Source organism: Ranitomeya variabilis, chromosome 7 (genome assembly GCF_051348905.1).
Source record: "Ranitomeya variabilis isolate aRanVar5 chromosome 7, aRanVar5.hap1, whole genome shotgun sequence".
Lineage (NCBI taxonomy): Eukaryota > Metazoa > Chordata > Amphibia > Anura > Dendrobatidae > Ranitomeya > Ranitomeya variabilis.
This window is the reverse complement of record NC_135238.1, coordinates 88,068,863-88,092,835: the sequence shown is the minus strand read 5'-3', so window position 1 is coordinate 88,092,835 and position 23,973 is coordinate 88,068,863. Positions and strand designations below refer to the sequence as shown.

Genomic DNA, 23,973 nt, shown 5'->3' with positions numbered 1-23,973 from the left:
CGGACTACCAGGATGTATTTGATGAGCGCAAACTCAGTTCTCTACCTCCTCATAGGGATTGTGATTGTGCTATAACTTTGATTCCTGGTAGTAAGTTTCCTAAGGGACGACTTTTCAATTTGTCAGTCCCGGAGCATGCTGCTATGCGGAGCTATATAAAGGAGTCTTTGGAGAAAGGACTTATTCGCCCCTCCTCCTCCCCTCTGGGTGCGGGATTCTTTTTTGTGGCTAAGAAGGATGGTTCCCTGAGACCTTGTATTGATTATCGCCTTCTAAATAAAATCACAGTCAAATTTCAGTATCCTTTGCGATTGTTATCTGATCTGTTTGCTCGCATTAGGGGGTCTAGTTGGTTCACCAAGATAGATCTTCGTGGTGCGTATAACCTTGTGCGTATTAAGCAGGGTGATGAATGGAAAACTGCATTTAATAAGCCCGAAGGCCATTTCGAGTACTTGGTGATGCCTTTTGGACTTTCTAACGCTCCTTCTGTCTTTCAGTCTTTCATGCACGACATCTTCCGCGAGTATCTGGATAAATTTATGATTGTGTATCTGGATGATATTCTGGTTTTTTCTGATGATTGGGAGTCCCATGTTAAGCAGGTCAGGATGGTGTTTCAGGTCCTGCGTGCCAATGCTTTATTTGCGAAGGGCTCAAAATGTCTTTTTGGAGTCCAGGTTTCTTTTTTGGGTTTCATTTTTTCCCCTTCTACTATTGAGATGGACCCAGTCAAGGTTCAAGCTATTCATGACTGGACTCAGCCTACATCTGTTAAGAGTCTTCAGAAGTTCTTGGGTTTTGCTAATTTTTACCGTCGCGTCATCGCTAATTTTTCTGGTGTTGTTAAGCCTTTGACGGATTTGACCAAGAAGGGTTCTGATGTTACTAATTGGTCTCCTGCGGCTGTGGAGGCCTTTCGGGAGCTGAAGCGCCGGTTTTCCTCGGCTCCGGTCTTGTGTCAGCCGGATGTCTCTCTTCCTTTCCAGGTCGAGGTTGATGCTTCTGAGATTGGAGCGGGGGCTGTTTTGTCGCAGAGAAGCTCTGATGGCTTTGTGATGAAGCCATGTGCTTTCTTTTCAAGAAAGTTTTCGCCTGCCGAGCGGAATTATGATGTCGGTAATCGGGAGTTGTTGGCTATGAAGTGGGCATTTGAGGAGTGGCGACATTGGCTCGAGGGAGCTAAGCATCGTGTGGTGGTCTTGACTGATCACAAAAATCTGATTTATCTCGAGTCGGCCAAGCGGCTGAATCCTAGACAGGCTCGTTGGTCGTTGTTTTTCTCTCGTTTTGATTTCGTGGTCTCGTACCTGCCTGGTTCGAAGAATGTGAAGGCTGATGCTCTTTCTATGAGTTTTGTGCCTGACTCTCCTGGAGATTCTGAGCCGGCTGGTATCCTCAGAGAAGGGGTGATTTTGTCTGCCATCTCCCCAGATTTGCGACGAGTGCTGCAGGAGTTTCAGGCGGATAGACCTGACCGTTGTCCACCGGAGAGACTGTTTGTCCCAGATAGATGGACCAACAGAGTTATTTCCGAGGTTCATTCTTCGGTGTTGGCAGGCCATCCTGGAATATTTGGTACCAGAGATTTGGTGGCCAGGTCCTTTTGGTGGCCTTCCTTGTCGCGGGATGTGCGTTCCTTTGTGCAGTCTTGTGGAATTTGTGCTCGGGCTAAGCCTTGCTGTTCTCGTGCCAGTGGTTTGCTGTTACCTTTGCCTGTCCCGAAGAGGCCTTGGACGCACATTTCCATGGACTTTATTTCAGATCTCCCTGTCTCTCAGAGAATGTCTGTCATCTGGGTTGTGTGTGATCGTTTTTCTAAGATGGTCCATTTGGTGCCCTTGCCTAAGTTGCCTTCCTCCTCCGAGTTGGTTCCGCTGTTTTTTCAAAATGTGGTTCGTTTGCACGGGATCCCTGAGAATATTGTTTCCGACAGAGGATCCCAGTTTGTTTCTAGATTTTGGCGGACCTTTTGTGCTAAGATGGGCATTGATTTGTCTTTTTCGTCGGCCTTCCATCCTCAGACGAATGGCCAGACCGAGCGAACTAATCAGACCTTGGAAACCTATTTAAGATGTTTTGTTTCTGCTGATCAGGACGACTGGGTGGCTTTTTTGCCATTGGCCGAATTTGCCCTTAATAATCAAGCTAGTTCTGCTACTTTGGTTTCGCCTTTTTTTGTAATTTGGGGTTTCATCCTCGTTTTTCCTCGGGTCAGGTGGAGCCTTCTGACTGTCCTGGAGTAGATCTTGTGGTGGATAGGTTGCATCAGATCTGGGATCATGTGGTGGACAATTTGAAGCTGTCACAAGAGAAGGCTCAGCGCTTTGCCAACCGCCGTCGCTGTGTGGGTCCCCGACTTCGCGTTGGGGACTTGGTGTGGTTGTCTTCTCGCTTTGTTCCTATGAAGGTCTCCTGTCCTAAGTTCAAGCCTCAGTTTATCGGTCCTTATAAGATTTTGGAAGTCCTTAACCCTGTGTCATTTCGTTTGGACCTCCCAGCATCGTTTGCTATTCATAATGTGTTCCATCGGTCGTTGTTGCGGAGGTATGTGGTGCCTGTGGTTCCTTCGTTGAGCCTCCTGCCCCTGTGCTGGTTGAGGGAGAATTGGAATACGTGGTGGAGAAGATCTTGGATTCTCGTATTTCTAGACGGAGGCTTCAGTATTTGGTTAAGTGGAAGGGCTATGGTCAGGAGGATAATTCCTGGGTTGTCGCCTCTGATGTTCATGCGGCTGATTTGGTTCGTGCCTTCCATGTGGCTCACCCTGATCGCCCTGGGGGTTTTTGATGAGGGTTCGGTGACCCCTCCTCAAGGGGGGGTACTGTTGTAAACTCTGTTTTCAGGCTCCCTCTTGTGGTCACAGGTGGTATTGTGTGAGTTTTGTTTTTGGGCTCCCCCTGGTGGCTTTGTTTGTTATCCTGCAGATCTGTGGCTGGATCAGCTGCCTCGTTATGCACTAGGGAGTTTCCTATTTAGCTCTGCTTCACCTCCACTTGTTGCCGGCTGTCGATGTATTCAGTGCTATTCTGATCTCCCCTGATTATCTTCGTTTTCAGTCTCTTCTGGAGAAGCTAAGTTTCTGTTTGATTATTTTTTGCTCATCAGTCTGCAATATTATTTCAGTGTATGATGAGTTAGGTTCAGCTTGCTAATATGTGAGTTCTTGCTGCTGGTAAGCTCTGGGGTACGGAGTTGCTTCCCCCGCACCGTTAGTTGGTGCGGGGGCTAGAGCAATCTCTGCGTGGATATTTTGCTTAGGGTTTTCTATTGACCGCACAGCTCCCTTCCTATTTTCTGCTATCTAGTGTTAGCGGGCCTCATTTGCTAAATCTATTTCATCTCTGCGTTTGTGCTTTCCCCTTAACTCACCGTTAATATTTGTGGGGGGCTTTTCTATATCTTTGGGGTCATTTCTCTGAGGCAAGTAAGGACTTTACTTTCCCTCTAGGAATAGGTAGTTTCTCAGGCCGTGAAGAGACGTCTAGGAATTCCAGGTAACGTTCCACGGCTGCCTATAGTTGTTTGCGGATAGGATCAGGTTGCGGTCAATCCAGATACCACTTCCCCAGAGCTGGTCGTCGGTTTAGTTACTTAGCTAGTCTAACTTGCGATCCTTGCCACTAGGATCAGAACAGGTTCCCCCCACATATGGGGTATCAGCGTACTCAGGACAAATTGGACAACAACTTTTGGGGTCCAATTTCTCCAGTTACCCTTGTGAAAATACAAAACTGGGAGCTAAAAAATCATTTTTGTGAAAAAAAAAAAAAGAATTTTTATTTTTATGGCTCTGCGTTATAAACTGTAGTGAAACACTTGGGGGTTCAAAGTTCTCACAACACATCTAGATAAGTTCCTTGGGAGGTCTAGTTTCCAATATGGGGTCACTTGTTGGGGGGTTTCTACTGTTTGGGTACATCAGGGGCTCTGCAAATGCAACGTGATGCCTGCAGACCAATCCATCTAAGTCTGCATTCCAAATGGCACTCCTTCCCTTCCAAGCTCTGCCATGCGCCCAAACAGTGGTTCCCCCCCACATATGGGGTATCAGCATACTCAGGACAAATTGGACAACAACTATTGTGGTCCAATTTATCCTGTTACCCTTGTGAAAATACAAAACTGGGGGCTAAAAAATCATTTTTGTGAAAAAAAAAAATTATTTTCACGGCTTTGCGTTATAAACTGTAGTGAAACACTTCGGGGTTCAAAGCTCTCAAAACACATCTAGATAAGTTCCTTAGGGGGTCTACTTTCAAAAATGGTGTCACTTGTGGGGGGTTTTAATGTTTATGCACATCAGGGGCTCTCCAAACGCAACATGGCATCCCATCTCAATTCCAGTCAATTTTGCATTGAAAAGTAAAATGGCGCTCCTTTCCTTCCGAGCTCTGCCATGCGCCCAAACAGTGGTTTACCCCCACATATGGGGTATCAGCGTACTCAGGACAAATTGTACAACAACTTTTGGGGTCCATTTTCTCCTGTTACCCTTGGTAAAATAAAACAAATTGGAGCTGAAATAAATTTTGTGTGAAAAAAAGTTAAATGTTCATTTTTATTTAAACATTCCAAAAATTCCTGTGAAACACCTGAAGGGTTAATAAACTTCTTGAATGTGGTTTTGAGCACCTTGAGGGGTGCAGTTTTTAGAATGGTGTCACACTTGGGTATTTTCTATCATATAGACCCCTCAAAATGACTTCAAATGAGATGTGGTCCCTAAAAAAAATGGTGTTGTAAAAATGAGAAATTTCTGGTCAACTTTTAACCCTTATAACTCCCTAACAAAAAAAATTTTGGTTCCAAAATTGTGCTGATGTAAAGTAGACATGTGGGAAATGTTACTTATTAAGTATTTTGTGTGACATATCTCTGTGATTTAAGGGCATAAAAATTGAAAGTTGGAAAATTGCGAAATTTTCAAATTTTTTGCCAAATTTCCGTTTTTTTCACTAATAAACGCAAGTTATATCGAAGAAATTTTACCACTATCATGAAGTACAATATGTCACGAGAAAACACTGTCAGAATAGCTAAGATCTGTTGAAGCGTTCCAGAGTTATAACCTCATAAAGGGACAGTGGTCAGAATTGTAAAAATTGGCCCGGTCATTAACGTGCAAACCACCCTCGGGGCTTAAGGGGTTAAGAGGATACAAACTTTGAAGGGAATAGTGCTTCTTAAATTGTCAGCAGAATGAATATTTGGCAGTCTAATTACATGCATATACAAATCGTGTGAAATAAAGGACGAGGTGTATGGAGTGGGCTCAGAATTTGAGCCCGCCTAAGGCTACGTTCACATTTGCGTTGTGCGCCGCAGCGTCGGCGCCGCAGCGCACAACGCAAACAAAAACGCAGCAAAACGCATGCACAATGCTGCGTTTTGCGCCGCATGCGTCCTTTTTTTAATTGATTTTGGACGCAGCAAAAATGCAACTTGCTGCGTTCTCTGCGCCCGGACGCGGGCGCCGCAGCGACGCATGCGGTGCAAAACGCAAGTGCGACGCATGTCCATGCGCCCCCATGTTAAATATAGGGGCGCATGACGCATGCGGCGCCGCTGCGGCGCCCGCCGCTAATGTGAACGTAGCCTAAGAGCTCACTTGGTTGCCAACTGCGGCTGCGTCATCTAAAGAAGTAGATAGAGGGGAATCTCCATCTGTCCAACCATTCCTCTCCTGCAGAGTAATTTCAGTGTTCCTTGTGGGTTGGCTTGGCAATTAGTGGCCTAATAAAAGCTCTCAGGACTGTCATCTTAGAACTCCAGTCAAGCCCCATCACAGGCAGCGTTAAATAGGAGATGTCTGACAGGACAGAACCTTGCAATGCAGTATCATGGCCTGTTTGAGTTCTTGTAGTTTGAAAGCTAAAATACAACAAAACTTATTTAAAAAAAGTAAACATTTCTTACATAAAAAACCCCTAAACATCACAAAAATAAATATTTTTTTGTGTTGACAGGTCTTTTTGAGTCTTTTTTAAGTATTTATTACATTATATTGTAAATCAAATGGTACAGCTTCTTAAAAAATGAAAACAAGAAAGTGAAAACTGTCTGTAAGAGGAAGAGGCCCAGGGAGTGTATATTGAAACACAGGTTTTGTTGCAGCTTCCATCACAAATTCCATCAGATTTATCGGGAAGAATAGCTCAGTGACTGGAAATCAATTAATAACACACGCTAGCTTATCTCCTATAGTTTTATAGATAAATCTTATTACACAACATCACCATTGAAAACATTTTAAATATCAACACAATAACATCAGTACATAAAAAATGGTTATATGATTATAGTGGATTGGGGGGTAGGCTTTATAGGTATAACATGTAGAACTTTGTACTCCCATGCCACTTTTTATATTAAATCCAGCATTGTTATGTTATTGTATAAAATACTCATTTGGATTTTGGAGCATGGTGGCACATACATAAAAAGGCCACCAGAATGATTTTGGCTTAGGTTTTTTCTAATAATACACTACTACTACTATGAATTAATAGAAGTGAGCTGATTCATATGATCTGTTAAATAAGTGCTTAAAAGGGTTTTCCACTTTTGGGACAGAAGTCTGCAGTCACTCAATGTGACTACATACTGCCAAATCATGACCCATAATTCCCTGGTACTGCCGATGTGAGCAGGAGGTCATGTAAACACATGTTTGCGATTTTCATTCTTGCGGTAACATGTCAACTAGACTTATCCAGCTTCTCTCAATTCTCTTCTATCGATAGAAGCCGAACGTGTCTAGTTGGCACGTGACCGCAAGTATGCAAATGATATACATGTGTTCATATGGCTTCTCACTCACATCGGGAATACCAGGGAATCGCTCACTGTCATAGTTCAGCTCATCTGCAGTCACATGCCTGCATACTTTTGTCTTAAGCCTAGGCTGCCCCTCTAATCTGTCCAGTTTATGTTATTGCTTAATTTATTTTAGTATTACTGGAAAATGTTGGAGAAGAATTAGATCCGATTCTGGAGCCACTTCTTCTAAAGCAAACCTTTAAGCAGGGAGGAAGTGTGTGTATTCGTCTTGGGGATTCCACTATTGAATATGCTCCTGATTTCCGGTTCTACATTACAACGAAACTAAGAAATCCTCATTATTTGCCAGAGACGTCTGTCAAGGTCAGTTAAGGATATCCACTCTTTGCCCTAAAACTATACTTTGTTCTTTGTACAGGTCCCCTTAGTATCTCAATTATGCCAAAAGCTTTTGATGAACAAACCAGTGTTACTGTTTACAAAGTTTAATATGATATTCCTGGCAGATTAGCTGTCTGCTAGAATTCAGTTTGAGTTATTTTTGTAGAGGTTACCGCTGTAGAAAAATGAGATTTAGGTTGATGTTTTATTAGATATTATCTTATTTACGGTGTATGTTTGCCTGATGCTTATCTTGCTTTGAAGTTCACATTCAAAGGCTATGCTCTTTTTGAACAAATTAGAAATAATGCTATGGAAAGGTCAAACATTCTGCCTTCTCTCCAAGCAAAGGTTTTATTTTGTTGCCTCATAAAATTGGAAAATAACTGTGAAATTTACATTCTAGTGTAATTTATATCACATAGGTCACCTTGCTGAATTTTATGATCACTCCAGAAGGGATGCAGGATCAGTTGTTGGGGATTGTTGTTGCCCGAGAAAGACCAGATCTTGAGGAAGAAAAACAAGCTCTAATTCTCCAGGGAGCCGAAAACAAAAGGTGGCAGCTCTTAATGAATTCTTATATCATATCATGTACTTAATCTAACAATGTTTTTCAATTGAAAAGTAGAGGCAAAGTGAGCTCCGGCTTTCCAACTACAGAGTTATAATGTAACCTATTAAGGACTAAGCAATTTTTTTTTTTTTAATTCTCACTTTTCAGGAACTGTAAATGTTAATTAATTATGGCTTATTTTGGTACCACTTTTGGGCGCATATGCATTATTTTAATTACCTTATATACTCGTGTATAAGTTGACCCGAGTCTAACCATAGGTACCTAATTTTGCCACGAAAAACTGGAAAAACGTATTGACTCGTGTACAAGCCGGTTATGCATTGCCCCCTCATCCCTATCCTGGTATGCATGGCTCCCCATCCCTGTCATATGCATGGCTCTCCTTCCCTGTCCTTGTATGCATGGCTCCCAATCCCTGTCCTTGTAAGCAGGTCTCCCCATCCCCGTCCTTGTATGCATGGCTCCCCGTCCCTGTATGCATAGTTCCCCATCCCCGTCCTTGTATGCATGGCTCCCTGTCCCTGTATGCATAGCTCCTTATCCCCTATCCTTGTATGCATGGCTCCCTGTTCCTGTATGCATAGCTCCCCATCCCCGTCCTTGTATGCATGGCTCCCTGTTCCTGTATGCATAGCTCCCCATCCCCGTCCTTGTATGCATGGCTCCCTGTTCCTGTATGCATAGCTCCCCATCCCCGTCCTTGTATGCATGGCTCCCTGTTCCTGTATGCATAGCTCCCCATCCCCGTCCTTGTATGCATGGCTCCCTGTCCCTGTATGCATAGCTCCTTATCCCCTATCCTTGTATGCATGGCTCCCTGTTCCTGTATGCATAGCTCCCCATCCCCGTCCTTGTATGCATGGCTCCCTGTTCCTGTATGCATAGTTCCCCATCCCCTGCCTTGTATGCATGGCTCCCTGTTCCTGTATGCATAGCTCCTTATCCCCTATCCTTGTATGCATGGCTCCTATTTAAAAAAAAAGCAAAAACATCCTACTTACCTTCCCTGCTCGCTCTCACTGTATTTAGTTCCGATGCCAGCAGCTCTTCCGGACTAGCGATCATGTGTCGCTCATTAAGGTAATGTATATTCACTCCATGCCTATGGGAGTGGAGAGGGGTGAATATTCATGAATATTCACGTTAACCCCTTTCTGACATGAGACGTACTATCCTGTCGAGGTGGTCTGGGACCCTATGACCACCAATGGGATAGTATGTCACCACCGATCAGCTGCGCTCACGGGGGGAGGGCGCGGCCGATCGCCGCCGTGTGACAGCTGATTATTACAGCTGACATCTGGCACTATGTGCCAGGAGTGGTCACGGACCGCTCCTGGCACATTAACTCCCGGAACACTGCAATCAAACATGATCGCAGCGTCCCTGCAGCATAGGGAAGCATCGTGCAGGGAGGGGGGTCTCTGCGTGCTTCCCTGAGACCCTCGGAACAAGAGCTAAGAGCAGGCGCCGGAAAGCCTGCAGCACTGCCTGTCAGATCGCTGATCTGACACAGTGCTGTGCAAAGTGTCAGATCAATGATCTGACACTATAGCATGATGTCCCACCCTGGGACAAAGTAAAAAAGTATAAAAAAAAATATTTACATGTGTAAAAAAAAAAAAAAATCCGAAATAAATAAGAAAAATATATATATTCTTCCAATAAATACATTTCTTTATGTAAATAATAATAAAAAAAACAATAAAAGTACAATTTAGTATCACCGCGTCCGTATCAACCCGACCTATAAAAGTGTCCCACTAGTTAATCCCTTCAATGGACACCGTAAAAAAAAAAAAAAAAATTGAGGCAAAAAACAATGCTTTATCATCATACCGCCGAACAAAAAGTGGAATAACACGCAAACAAAAAGACGGATATAAATAACCATGGTACCACCGAAAACGTCATCTTGTCCAGCAAAAAATCAAGCCACTATACAGCGTCATCAGCAAAAAAATAAAAAAGTTATAGCCCTCAGAATAAAGCGATGCAAAAATAATTATTTTTTTTCTATAAAATAGTTTTTATTGTATGAAAGCGCCAAAACATAAAATAATGATATAAATGAGGTATCGCTGTAATCGTACTGACCGGAAGAATAAAACTGCTTTATCAATTTTACCAAACGCGGAACGGTATTAACGCCCCCCCCCAAAAGAAATTCATGAATTGCTGGTTTTTGTTTTTTTGTTTTGTTCAGAATAAAAAGCGATCAAAAAATGTCATGTGCCCGAATATGGTACCAATAAAAACGTCAACTCGTCCCGCAAAAAACAAGACCTCACATGACTCTGTGGACCAAAATATGGAAACTTTATGGCTGTCAGAATGTGGTAACGCAAAAAAATATTTTTTGCAATAAAAAGCTTCTTTTAGTGTGTGACAGCTGCCAAACATAAAAACCCGCTATAAAAACCTGCTATAAATAGTAGATCAAACTCCCCTTTATCACTGCCTTAGTTAGAGAAAAATAATAAAATAAAAAAAATGTATTTATTTCCATTTTCCCATTAGGCTTACGGTTGGGGCTAAAGTTAGGGTTAGAGTTGGGGCTAAAGTTAGGGTTGGGGCTAGAGTTGGGGTTATGGTTTGGTTTACTTTTATGATTGGGTTAGGGGTGTGTCAGGGTTAGGGATATGGTTAGAGTTGGGATTAGGGTTAGGGGTGTGATGGGGTTAGGGGTTTGTTGGGGTTGGAATTAGGGTTAGGGGTGTGTTGGGGTTAGGGGTGTGGTTAGGGTTGAGATTAGGGTTAGGGGTGTGTTGGGGTTAGGGGTGTGGTTAGGGTTGGGATTAGGGGTGTGTTGGGGTTAGGGTTGGAGTTAGAATTGGGAGGTTTCCACTGTTTTGGCACACTCTGCAAACGCAACATGACGTCCGATCTCAATTCATACAATTCTGCGTTGAAAAAGTAAAACGGTGCTCCTTCCCTTCCGAACTCTGTCGTACGCCGAAACAGTAGTTTACCCCCACATATGGGGTATCAGTGTACTCAGTTGAACTTGGACAACAACTTTTGGGGTCCAATTTCTCCTGTTACCCTTGGGAAAATACAAAACTGGGGGCTAAAAAAATCGTTTTTGTGGAAAAAAAAGGATTTTTTATTTTCACGGCTCTGTGTTATAAACTTTGGTGAAACACTTGGGGGTTCAAAGTTCTCACAACACATCTAGATCAGTTCCTTGGGGGTCTAGTTTCCAATATGTGGTCAGTTGTGGGGGGTTTCTACTGTTTAGGTACATCAGGGACTTTGCAAACGCAATGTGATGCCCGCAGACCATTCCATCAAAGTCTGCATTCCAAAACGCCACTTCTTCCCTTCCGAGCTCTGCCATACTCCCAAACAGTAGTTTTCTCCCACATACGAGGTATCAGCCTACTCAGGACAAATTGCACAACAACTTTTGGGGTCCAATTTCTCAAGATACCCTTGGGAAAATACAAAATTGGGGGCTAAAAGATAATTTTTGTGAAAAAAAAATGATTTTTTAATTTCCACGGCTCTACATTATAAACTTCTGTGAAGCACTTGGAGGTTCAAAGTGCTCACCACACATCTAGATAAGTTCCTTAGGGGGTCTACTTTTCAAAATGGCGTTACTTTTGGGGGGTTTCCACTGTTTAGGCACATCAGGGGCTCTCCAAACGAGACATGGTGTCCTATCTCAATTCCAGCCAATTTTGCATTGAAAAGTCAAATGTCGTTCCTTCCCTTCTGAGCTCTGCCATGCGCCCAAACAGTGGTTTACCCCCACATGTGGGGTATCAGCGTACTCAGGATAAATTGCACAACAACTTTTGGCGTCCAATTTCTCCTGTTACCCTTGGTAAAATAAAACAAATTGGATCTGAAATAAGTTTTTTGTGAAAAAAAAGTTAAATGTTCATTTTTTTTGTAAACATTCCAAAAATTCCTATGAAACACCTGAAGGGTTAGTAAACTTCTTTAATGTGGTTTTGAGCACCTTGAGGGGTGCAGTTTTTAGAATGATGTCACACTTGGGTATTTTCTATCATATAGACCCCTCAAAGTGACTTCAAATGTGATGTGGTCCCTAAAAAAATGGTGTTGTAAAAATGAGAAATTGCTGGTCAACTTTTAACCCTTATAACTCCCTAACAAAAAAAAATTTTGGTTCCAAAATTGTGCTGATGTAAAGTAGACATGTGGGAAATGTTACTTACCGTATATACTCGAGTATAAGCCGAGATTTTCAGCCCAAATTTTTGGGCTGAAAGTGCCCCTCTCGGCTTATACTCGAGTCACGGTCTGTGGCAGGGTCGGCGGGTGAGGGGGAGAGGGCGCTGAGGCATACTTACCTAGTCCCGGCGATCCTGACGCTCCCCCTGCCCATCACACTGTCTCCGGGTGCCGCAGCTCTTCCCCTGTACAGCGGTCACATGGGACCGCTCATTAAACTTATGAATATGTACTCCACTCCCATAGGGGTGGAGCCCCATATTAATTTCTCTAATCAGCGGTGCCGGTGACCGCTGATAGAGGAAGAGGCTGCGGCACCCGGAGACCAGCTGTCCGGGGGAAGGAGTGGGACGCCGGGAGCAGGTAAGTATGTCATATTTACCTGTCCGCGTTCCACACGCCGGGCGCCGCTCCATCTTCCCGGCGTCTCTCCGCACTGACTGTGCAGGTCAGAGGGCGCGATGACGCATATAGTGTGTACGCCGCCCTCTGCCTGATCAGTCAGTGCGGAGAGACGCCGGGACGGGACGCTGAGGAGCTGCAAGCAAGAGAGGTGAGTATGTGTTTTTTTTTTTTATTGCAGCAGCAGCACCAGCGTTATATATGGCACAGATTTATGTGGAGCATCTATGGGGCCAAACTGAACGCTGCAGAGCATTCCATATGGGGCAGCTTTATAAGGAGCATCTATGGGGCCAAACTGAACGCTGCAGAGCATATAGGGCACAGCTATATAAGGAGCATCTATGGGGCCAAACTGAACGGTGCAGAGCATATATGGCACAGCTATATAAGGAGCATCTATGGGGCCAAACTGAACGGTGCAGAGCATATAGGGCACAGCTATATAATGAGCATCTATGGGGCCATACTGAACGGTGCAGAGCATATATGGCACAGCTATATAAGGAGCATCTATGGGGCCAAACTGAACACTGCAGAGCATATAGGGCACAGCTATATAATGAGCATCTATGGGGCCAAACTGAACGGTGCAGAGCATATAGGGCACAGCTATGTAATGAGCATCTATGGGGCCATACTGAACGGTGCAGAGCATATAGGGCACAGCTATATAATGAGCATCTATGGGGCCAAACTGAACGGTGCAGAGCATTATATATGTGGCACAGCTTTATATGGAGCATCTATGGGGTCAAACTGAACGCTGCAGAGCATATATGGCACAGCTTTATAAGGAGCATCTATGGGGCCATAATGAACGGTGCAGAGCATATATGGCACAGCTTTATAAGGAGCATCTATGGGGCCATAATGAACGGTGCAGAGCATATATGGCACAGCTTTATAAGGAGCATCTATGGGGCCATAATGAACGGTGCAGAGCATATATGGCATAGCTTTATATGGAGCATCTATAGGGCCATAATGAACGGTGCAGAGCATATATGGCACAGCTTTATGTGGAGCATCTATAGGGCCATAATGAACGGTGCAGAGCATATATGGCACAGCTTTATGTGGAGCATCTCTGGGGCCATAATGAACGGTGCAGAGCATACATGGCACAGCTTTATATGGAGCATCTATAGGGCCATAATGAACGGTGCAGAGCATATATGGCACAGCTTTATGTGGAGCATCTATGGGGCCATAATGAACGGTGCAGAACATTGTATATGTGGCACAGCTTTATATGGAGCATCTATGGGGCCATAATGAACGGTGCAGAGCATTCTATATGGCACAGCTATATATGGATAATATATGGGGCAATAATCAATGGTATGGAGCATTATATATGGCACAGCTTTATATGGAGCATCTATGGGGCCATAATGAACGGTATGGAGCATTATATATGGCACAGCTTTATATGGAGCATCTATGGGGCAATAATGAACGGTATGGAGCATCTATTTTTATTTTTGAAATTCACCGGTAGCTGCTGCATTTTCCACCCTAGGCTTATACTCGAGTCAATAAGTTTTCCCAGTTTTTTGTGGCAAAATTAGGGGGGTCGGCTTATACTCGGGTCGGCTTATACTCGAGTATATACGGTATTAAGTATTTTGTGTGGTATATCTCTGTGATTTAAGGCCATGAAAATGTAAATTTGGAAAATTGCAAAATTTTCAAAAATTTTGGCCAAATTTCCGTTTTTTTTTCACAAATAAACTCAAGTAATGTCAAGGAAATTTTACCACTATCATGAAGTAGAATATGTCATGAGAAAACATTTTCAGAATCACCGGGATCCATGCAAGCGTTCCAGAGTTATAACCTCATAAAGGGACAGTGGTCAGAGTTGTAAAAATTGGCCCTGGTCATTAACGTGCAAACCACCCTTGGGGGTAAATGGGTTAATGAGCGGGCACCCATGCTAGCCCTGCTGCTGGTGGAAGCCGGCGGCTGTGGCTGTAACTGTGCACACTATAAGAGAAATGAATACTCATTGACTGTGCAGTGAATATTCATTTCTCTTTAGCAGCGGGTACAGGCTTTAGCTGCAGCTGCCAGCTCCTGCCTTTGTGACCCGCTGCTCCACCGCTCCACCTCCCCCGCCGTCTTTCTGGGACAATGACTTCTGTATAAGCCGTGGGGGGCGTTTTAAAAAAATGTGCTGAAAAACTCGGCTTATACATGAGTGTATATACAGTATTTTTCTGTTAAAACCTCAAAATGCAGCATTTCTACCATTGTTTCTTGTGCTTCAACAAATTAAATTTATTCTGTGGGTCATTACTGAATATGTATTTTTTATAGCAAACTATTGAAAAAAATGTTTTTGTTGCCCTTGAGGGGATTTCAGTGAGCATTCATTTAATCACTTCTATGTCACTGGGGGATAATTTTGAACATCATTTTTGTTGAGTTCGATTTTTCTGCTGATTTAGACTAAAGTATGCATTAACATTACAAAACTGCAGTTCATTTTCTTCTATCACATCAAGTTTTTCTCTGTAGTTTATATTAGTGTGATTACTTTAGGCTGGATCATGGCTAGCATTAGTGCTCCCCTATTGGCCAACACTGAACTGCCCTTGAGTGTAGAGGGCTGGAGGACGACCTTGACAACCAGCAAAAGGTTTTTATTTGTCTAGGCTCTTCAGTTACACGTGAGACAGTGTGGCGAGAGATTGTGTGTCACTATACAGTATATAGTGAAACATGTTCCAAAATTCTATATTCAAGAGCTTAGCAGAATATATTTTTTTATTTGCACACTTATTTAGTTTCTTTCAGGTCATGCCTGTCTCTGCTATTTTTAGTTGCATATGCCTTAACAGCTCTGATTTATTTCATTATATCTGTGGCATTTTCATCATTTTCAGTCAAAGGACGATTAGCACATTAGTCATGCAAGCCTATTTTGTATATTTCAAAGTAAAACTTGGTGATTTAGATAAATCTTGGGCCTCTTAGAAGGTGTGCAAACAGTGTGTCAAGAGTTTACTCGGGACAATGTCAGAACTCCAAAAGAAAGCTTAGTTATCATTCAAAGAGATTGTTAAGGACTTTTTGGGTAAAACACGAGCAAGCAAATAAACCAAAATTGTCTAGAAACTCTTGGAGAGCTACAAAATGCTTGGTTGCAAGATGAGCATGAAGGTGCATCTTACTACAGTTGTGGCCAAAAGTATTGACACCCCTGCAATTCAGGTAATACTCAGTTTCTTCCTGAAAATAATTGCAAACACAAATTCTTTGTTATTATTATCTTCATTTAATTTGTCTTAAATGAAAAAACACTAAAAGAATTGTCCTAAAGCCAAATTGGATATAATTCCACACCAAACATAAAAAAGGGGGTGGACAAAAGTATTGGCACTGTTCGAAAAATCATGTGATGCTTCTCTAATTTGTGTAATTAACAGCACCTGTAACTTACCTGTGGCACCTAACAGGTGTTGGCAATAACTAAATCACACTTGCAGCCAGTTGACATGGATTAAAGTTGACTCAACATCTGTCCTGTGTCCTTGTGTGCACCACATTGAGCATGCAGAAAAGAAAGAAGACCAAAGAACTGTCTGAGGACTTGAGAAACCAAATTGGGAGGAAGCATGAGCAAGCTCAAGGCTACAAGTCCATCTCCAAAGACCTGAATGTTCCTGTGTCTACCGTGCACAGTGTCATCAAGAAGTTTAAAGCCCATGGCTGTTGTGAATTTGGTTTTTGGACTCCCCCGGTGGTCACTGGTGGTACTGGACTTGTGTGCTTCACTTTCTCTGTTCACCTGTTTCCATCAGGATATGGGTGTATCCTATTTAGCCTTGCTGCTCAGTTATTCTAGTGCCGGCCAGCAATGTAACCAGAGCCTTTCTGTTGCATGTTCCTGCTTCTAGACTACTATCAGCTAAGTTGGACTCTTAGTCCTAAGTTTGTTTTGCATTTTTGTTCCAGTTCACAGTTATGTTATTTTTCTGTAGCTGGAAGCTCTTGTGGGCCGAAATTGCCACTCCGGTGTCATGAGTTGACACATGAGTCTTAAAGTAATTTCGGGATGGTATTTTAATAGGGTTTTCAGCTGACCGTGAAGTTCCCTATTGTATCTTCTTGCTATCTAGTAAGCGGACCTCGCTTTGCTGAACCTACCTTCATACTGCGTATGTCTTTTCCTCTGAACTCACCGTCAATATATGTGGGGGGCTTCTGTCTCCTTTTTGGGGGAATTTCCCTAGAGGTAAGCCAGGTCTGTCTTTTCCTCTATTAGGGTTAGTTAGTCCTCCGGCTGGCGCTAGGCGTCTAGGGATAAAACGTAGGTACGCCACCCGGCCACTGTTAGTTGTGTGGTAGGTTTAGCTCACGGTCAGCTCGAGATTCCATCACCCAGGAGCTAGTCTGTAGTTTAAGTTCTCTGACGTTCCCTTGCCATTGGGAACCATGACAGTATGGCCGGCCAAGGGTTAAAACCGTTGGCAGAAGAAAGGAGAGAAAAAGAAGTCTGCAGATTTTTTTTTTTTTTTCTTCTGAGCTTGCTTTTTAGTTGACTCAGTTGCATTTCTGCTCTAATTGCAGCCTTTGTCTCTCTCTCTCCTTCTAATCCTTGAATGGCTCTGATCTCACCTGATTAAAATGGATCCTCAGAGTTTGGCTACAGGTTTGAATAATCTTGCTACGAAGGTTCAAAATTTACAGGATTTTGTTATTCATGCTCCTATATCTGAACCTAGAATTCCTATACCAGAATTTTTCTCCGGGGATAGATCTCGTTTCCTGAATTTCAAAAATAATTGTAAATTATTTCTTTCCCTGAGATCTCGCTCCGCTGGAGATCCCGCACAGCAGGTTAAGATAGTAATTTCCTTGCTGCGGGGTGACCCTCAAAACTGGGCATTTGCATTGGCACCCGGGGATCCTGCGTTGCTCAATGTGGATGCGTTTTTTCTGGCTTTGGGGTTGCTTTATGAGGAACCTAACTTAGAGATTCAGGCTGAAAAAGCCTTGATGGCCCTATCTCAAGGGCAAGATGAAGCTGAAATATACTGCCAAAAATTTCGTAAATGGTCTGTGCTTACTCAATGGAATGAGTGCGCCCTGGCGGCGAATTTCAGAGAGGGTCTCTCTGATGCCATTAAAGATGTTATGGTGGGGTTCCCTGCACCTACAGGTCTGAATGAGTCCATGACAATGGCTATTCAGATTGATCGGCGTTTGCGGGAGCGCAAACCTGTGCACCATTTGGCGGTGTCTTCTGAGAAGGCTCCAGAAAATATGCAATGTGATAGAATTCTGTCCAGAAGCGAACGGCAGAATTTTAGGCGAAAGAATGGGTTGTGCTTCTATTGTGGTGATTCAACTCATGTTATATCAGCATGCTCTAAACGTACAAAAAAGGTTGATAAGTCTATTTCAATTTGCACTTTACAGTCTAAGTTTATTCTGTCTGTGACCTTGATTTGTTCATTATCGTCAATTACCGCGGATGCCTATGTCGACTCTGGCGCCGCTTTGAGTCTAATGGATTGGTCCTTTGCCAGGCGCTGTGGGTTTGATCTAGAGCCTCTGGAAGTTCCTATACCTCTGAAGGGTATTGACTCTACACCATTGGCTAGTAATAAACCACAATACTGGACACAAGTGACTATGCGTATGAATCCAGACCATCAGGAGATGATTCGCTTCCTTGTGTTGTACAATCTACATGACGTTTTGGTGCTCGGATTACCATGGTTACAATCTCATAACCCAGTCCTTGACTGGAAAGCTATGTCTGTGTTAAGCTGGGGATGTCAGGGGGCTCATGGGGACGTACCTTTGGTTTCCATTTCGTCATCTATTCCCTCTGAGATTCCGGAATTTTTGTCTGATTATCGTGATGTTTTTGAGGAGCCTAAGCTTGGTTCACTACCTCCACACAGAGATTGCGATTGTACCATAGATCTGATTCCGGGCAGTAAATTTCCAAAGGGTCGTTTATTTAATCTATCTGTACCTGAACATGCTGCTATGCGAGAATATATTAAGGAGTCCCTGGAAAAGGGACATATTCGTCCTTCTTCATCTCCCTTAGGAGCCGGTTTTTTCTTTGTATCTAAAAAAGATGGCTCTTTGAGGCCGTGTATTGATTATCGACTCTTGAATAAAATTACAGTCAAATATCAGTATCCTCTGCCACTGCTGACTGATTTGTTTGCTCGAATAAAGGGGGCTAAGTGGTTCTCTAAGATTGATCTCCGTGGGGCGTATAATTTGGTGCGAATTAAGCAGGGGGATGAGTGGAAAACCGCATTTAATACGCCCGAGGGCCATTTTGAGTATGTAGTAATGCCTTTTGGTCTTTCAAATGCCCCTTCAGTCTTTCAGTCCTTTATGCATGACATTTTCCGTGAATATTTGGATAAATTTATGATCGTGTATCTGGATGATATTTTGATTTTTTCGGATGACTGGGATTCTCATGTCCAACAGGTCAGGAGGGTTTTTCAGGTTTTGCGGGCTAATTCCTTGTGTGTGAAGGGTTCTAAGTGTATTTTTGGGGTTCAAAAGATTTCTTTTTTGGGGTACATTTTTTCCCCCTCTTCCATTGAGATGGATCCTGTCAAGGTTCGGGCTATTTGTGATTGGACGCAACCTTCTTCTCTTAAGAGCCTTCAGAAATTTTTGGGCTTTGCTAATTTTTATCGTCGATTTATAACTGGTTTTTCTGATGTTGCTAAACCTTTGACTGATTTGACCAAAAAGGGTGCTGATGTTGCTGATTGGTCCCCTGCTGCTGTGGAGGCCTTTCGGGAGCTTAAGCGCCGCTTTTCTTCCGCCCCTGTGTTGCGTCAGCCTGATGTTACTCTTCCTTTTCAGGTTGAGGTCGATGCTTCCGAGATCGGAGCTGGGGCGGTCTTGTCGCAGAAAAGTTCCGACTGCTCCGTGATGAGACCTTGTGCGTTCTTTTCTCGAAAATTTTCGCCCGCCGAGCGAAATTATGATATTGGTAATCGGGAGCTTTTGGCTATGAAGTGGGCTTTTGAGGAGTGGCGTCATTGGCTTGAGGGGGCTAGACATCAGGTGGTGGTATTGACCGATCACAAGAATTTGATTTATCTTGAGTCTGCCAGGCGCCTGAATCCTAGACAGGCGCGCTGGTCGTTGTTTTTCTCTCGGTTTAATTTTGTGGTCTCATACTTACCAGGTTCTAAAAATGTGAAGGCGGATGCCCTTTCTAGGAGTTTTGAGCCTGATTCCCCTGGTGATTCTGAACCTACAGGTATCCTTAAGGATGTGTGACCGTTTTTCAAAGATGGTCCATTTGGTGCCCTTGCCTAAGTTGCCTTCCTCATCCGAGTTGGTTCCTCTGTTTTTTCAAAATGTGGTTCGCTTGCATGGTATTCCGGAGAATATCGTTTCTGACAGGGGGACCCAGTTTGTGTCTAGATTTTGGCGGGCGTTCTGTGCTAGGATGGGCATTGATTTGTCTTTTTCGTCTGCGTTCCATCCTCAGACTAATGGCCAGACTGAGCGAACTAATCAGACCTTGGAGACTTATTTGAGGTGTTTTGTGTCTGCGGATCAGGATGACTGGGTTGCCTTTTTGCCGTTAGCGGAGTTTGCCCTCAATAATCGGGCTAGTTCTGCCACTTTGGTTTCTCCTTTCTTTTGCAATTCGGGGTTTCATCCTCGTTTTTCTTCCGGTCAGGTGGAGTCTTCGGATTGTCCTGGAGTGGATACTGTGGTGGATAGGTTGCATCGGATTTGGGGACAGGTGGTGGACAATTTGGAGTTGTCCCAGGAGAAGACTCGGCATTTTGCTAACCGCCGTCGTCGTGTTGGTCCTCGTCTTCGTGTTGGGGACTTGGTGTGGTTGTCTTCTCGTTTTGTCCCTATGAGGGTTTCTTCTCCTAAGTTTAAGCCTCGGTTCATCGGCCCGTATAAGATTTTGGAGATTCTTAACCCCGTGTCCTTTCGATTGGACCTCCCAGCATCTTTTTCTATCCATAATGTCTTCCATCGGTCATTATTGCGCAGGTATGAGGTACCGGTTGTGCCTTCCGTTGAGCCTCCCGCTCCGGTGTTAGTTGAGGGTGAATTGGAGTACGTTGTGGAGAAGATCTTGGACTCCCGTGTTTCCAGACGGAAACTTCAGTATCTGGTCAAGTGGAAGGGCTACGGTCAAGAGGATAATTCTTGGGTGACAGCCTCTGATGTTCATGCCTCTGATTTGGTCCGTGCCTTTCATAGGGCTCATCCTGATCGCCCTGGTGGTTCTTGTGAGGGTTCGTTGCCCCCTCCTTGAGGGGGGGGTACTGTTGTGAATTTGGTTTTTGGGCTCCCCCGGTGGTCACTGGTGGTACTGGACTTGTGTGCTTCACTTTCTCTGTTCACCTGTTTCCATCAGGATATGGGTGTATCCTATTTAGCCTTGCTGCTCAGTTATTCTAGTGCCGGCCAGCAATGTAACCAGAGCCTTTCTGTTGCATGTTCCTGCTTCTAGACTACTATCAGCTAAGTTGGACTCTTAGTCCTAAGTTTGTTTTGCATTTTTGTTCCAGTTCACAGTTATGTTATTTTTCTGTAGCTGGAAGCTCTTGTGGGCCGAAATTGCCACTCCGGTGTCATGAGTTGACACATGAGTCTTAAAGTAATTTCGGGATGGTATTTTAATAGGGTTTTCAGCTGACCGTGAAGTTCCCTATTGTATCTTCTTGCTATCTAGTAAGCGGACCTCGCTTTGCTGAACCTACCTTCATACTGCGTATGTCTTTTCCTCTGAACTCACCGTCAATATATGTGGGGGGCTTCTGTCTCCTTTTTGGGGGAATTTCCCTAGAGGTAAGCCAGGTCTGTCTTTTCCTCTATTAGGGTTAGTTAGTCCTCCGGCTGGCGCTAGGCGTCTAGGGATAAAACGTAGGTACGCCACCCGGCCACTGTTAGTTGTGTGGTAGGTTTAGCTCACGGTCAGCTCGAGATTCCATCACCCAGGAGCTAGTCTGTAGTTTAAGTTCTCTGACGTTCCCTTGCCATCGGGAACCATGACACATGGCACTGTGGTTAACCTCCCTAGATGTGGTCGGAAAAGAAAAATTGACAAGAGATTTCAATGCAAGATTGTGCAGATGTTGGATAAAGAACCTCGACTAACATCCAAACAAGTTCAAGCTGCCCTGCAGTCCGAGGGTACAACAGTGTCAACCCGTACTATCCGTCGGCGTCTAAATGAAAAGGGACTGTATGGTAGGAGACCCAGGAAGACCCCACTTCTTACTCCGAGACATAAAAAAGCCAGGCTGGAGTTTGCCAAAACTTACCTGAAAAAGCCTAAAACGTTTTGGAAGAAAGTTCTCTGGTCAGATGAGACAAAAGTAGAGCTTTTTGGGCAAAGGCATCAGCATAGAGTTTACAGGAGAAAAAAAGAGGCATTGAAAGAAAAGAACACGGTCCCTACAGTCAAACATGGCAGAGGTTCCCTGATGTTTTGGGGTTGCTTTGCTGCCTCTGGCACTAGACTGCTTGACCGTGTGCATGGCATTATGAAGTCTGAAGACTACCAACAAATTTTGCAGCATAATGTAGGGCCCAGTGTGAGAAAGCTGGGCCTCCCTCAGAGGTCATGGGTCTTCCAGCAGGACAATGACCCAAAACACACTTCAAAAAGTACTAGAAAATGGTTTGAGAGAAAGCACTGGAGACTTCTAAGGTGGCCAGCAATAAGTCCAGACCTGAATCCCATAGAACACCTGTGGAGATATCTAAAAATGGCAGTTTGGAGAAGGCACCCTTCAAATATCAGGGACCTGGAGCAGTTTGCCAAAGAAGAATGGTCTAGAATTCCACAGAGCATTGTAAGAAACTCATTGATGGTTACCAGAAGTGGTTGGTTGCAGTTATTTTGGCTAAAGGTTGTGCAACCAAGTATTAGGCTGAGGGTGCCAATACTTTTGTCTGGCCCATTTTTGGAGTTTTGTGTGAAATGATCAATGTTTTGCTTTTTGCTTCATTCTCTTTTGTATTTTTTCATTTACGACAAATGAAGGTAATAATACCAAAGAATTTGTGATTGCAACCATTTTCAGGAAGAAACTGAGTATTATCTGACAGAATTGCAGGGGTGTCAATACTTTTGGCCACAACTGTAACTTTCCTGAAAACCTTGGTGTTGTCAGTGAACAATTCCACCAAGATTTGAAGGTCATGGAGGGATGGCATTAGGGTAGATGGGATTTACATATGATGGCTGAATATTGTTGGAGCATCGGGCAAGATTGTCCACAGATTGAACACTCCAGGAACAGTTATAAGCGTAAATTTTTACCTTAACTGCTACATAACTTTACTACTTGCTTACAGTTTCCATTACAGTAGCAATATATATTTTGTATTGTATGAACAGAATAGTTTTAAATAAACATTACATTCAAGTTATTTTTTGCATTATTTTCCATTGTACAGTATGTGCATTTTGTGTGGGTTTGGAGGGTATCCTGTAACTCAAAAAGTTATGCGTGACAAAGTCACAGGTATTGTGCTGGAGGGGGGAGATATGTGTCACTACGCGTCATGTAACATGTAATGTAAAACCCAGAGTCATTTCCTCCAGCACACCACATGTTGGAAGGTGTAAGCTAAGTTCCATAATGGGCTGGTTTTTATGTGACCATCCAGAGAGTGAGTGGGAGGGTGTCCACCTTATCTCCACCTGCAGATCCTGCACATGGGGGTAGAGTCACATGGTCTGGGGCTTAAATGGCTTTGCTCCAGAGGCAGTCTTGGTTCAGCAAGACTGGAGAGAGGATTCTCCAGTGGTTTGTGTCTTGTGGAGGAAAGACTGAACCTGTGTTACTGCAGAGCGGGATGTTACCCGCAGAGTATGGACTCTGTTACAGCATTTTGTTTGTTTTATTGTTTACCTGTTTTTACCTGAAGGGCTGTCTGTACTTTCCCCTTCTTGTTGGTTTATGCTGCCACATAATGAAGACTGAGGCCATGTGCACACGTTCAGGATTTTTTGCGTTTTTTTTGCGTTTTTTCGCTATAAAAACGTGATAAAAATGCGAAAAAAACGCTTACATATGCCTCCTATTATTTACAGGGTATTCCGCATTTTTTGTGCAAATGTTGCATTTTTTTCCGTGAAAAAATCGCATCGCAGAAAAAAAAGCAACATGTTCATTAAAAATGCGGAATTGCGGGGATTCCGCACACCTAGGAGTGCATTGATCTGCTTACTTCCCGCACGGGGCTATGCCCACCATGCGGGAAGTAAGCAGATTATGTGCGGTTGGTACCCAGGGTGGAGGAGAGAAGACTCTCCTCCACGGACTGGGCACCATATAATTGGTAAAAAAAAAAAGAATTAAAATAAAAAATAGTGATATACTCACCCTCTGATGGCCCCCGAAGTGTTCCCGCCTCTCCGGTGCATGCTCTCTATTCCGTTCCTATAGATGGTGTGGTTCAGGACCTGTGATGACGTCGCTGTCTTGTGATTGGTCGCGTGACCGCTCATGTGACTCACGCGACCAATCACAAGCCGCGACGTCATCGAAGGTCCTGAACCACACCGGCATCTATAGGAACGGACGCCGCTGAGGAGATTGGCTGTCTGCAGAGGGTGAGTATAACCATTT

The 23,973-nt window shown here is 43.7% G+C and overlaps 1 protein-coding gene across 2 annotated transcripts in view; it reads left to right on the top strand.

The window, feature by feature from the left end:
• Positions 1-23,973, top strand: part of DNAH7 (dynein axonemal heavy chain 7) — a 564,416-nt gene that overhangs the window by 428,951 nt on the left and 111,492 nt on the right. For both annotated transcript variants that reach the window (XM_077275383.1, XM_077275384.1), the window contains exons 48-49: positions 6,956-7,146; positions 7,590-7,723. In XM_077275383.1, coding sequence (XP_077131498.1) covers positions 6,956-7,146; positions 7,590-7,723 — 325 coding nt within the window. The remainder of the gene's footprint in view (positions 1-6,955; positions 7,147-7,589; positions 7,724-23,973) is intronic.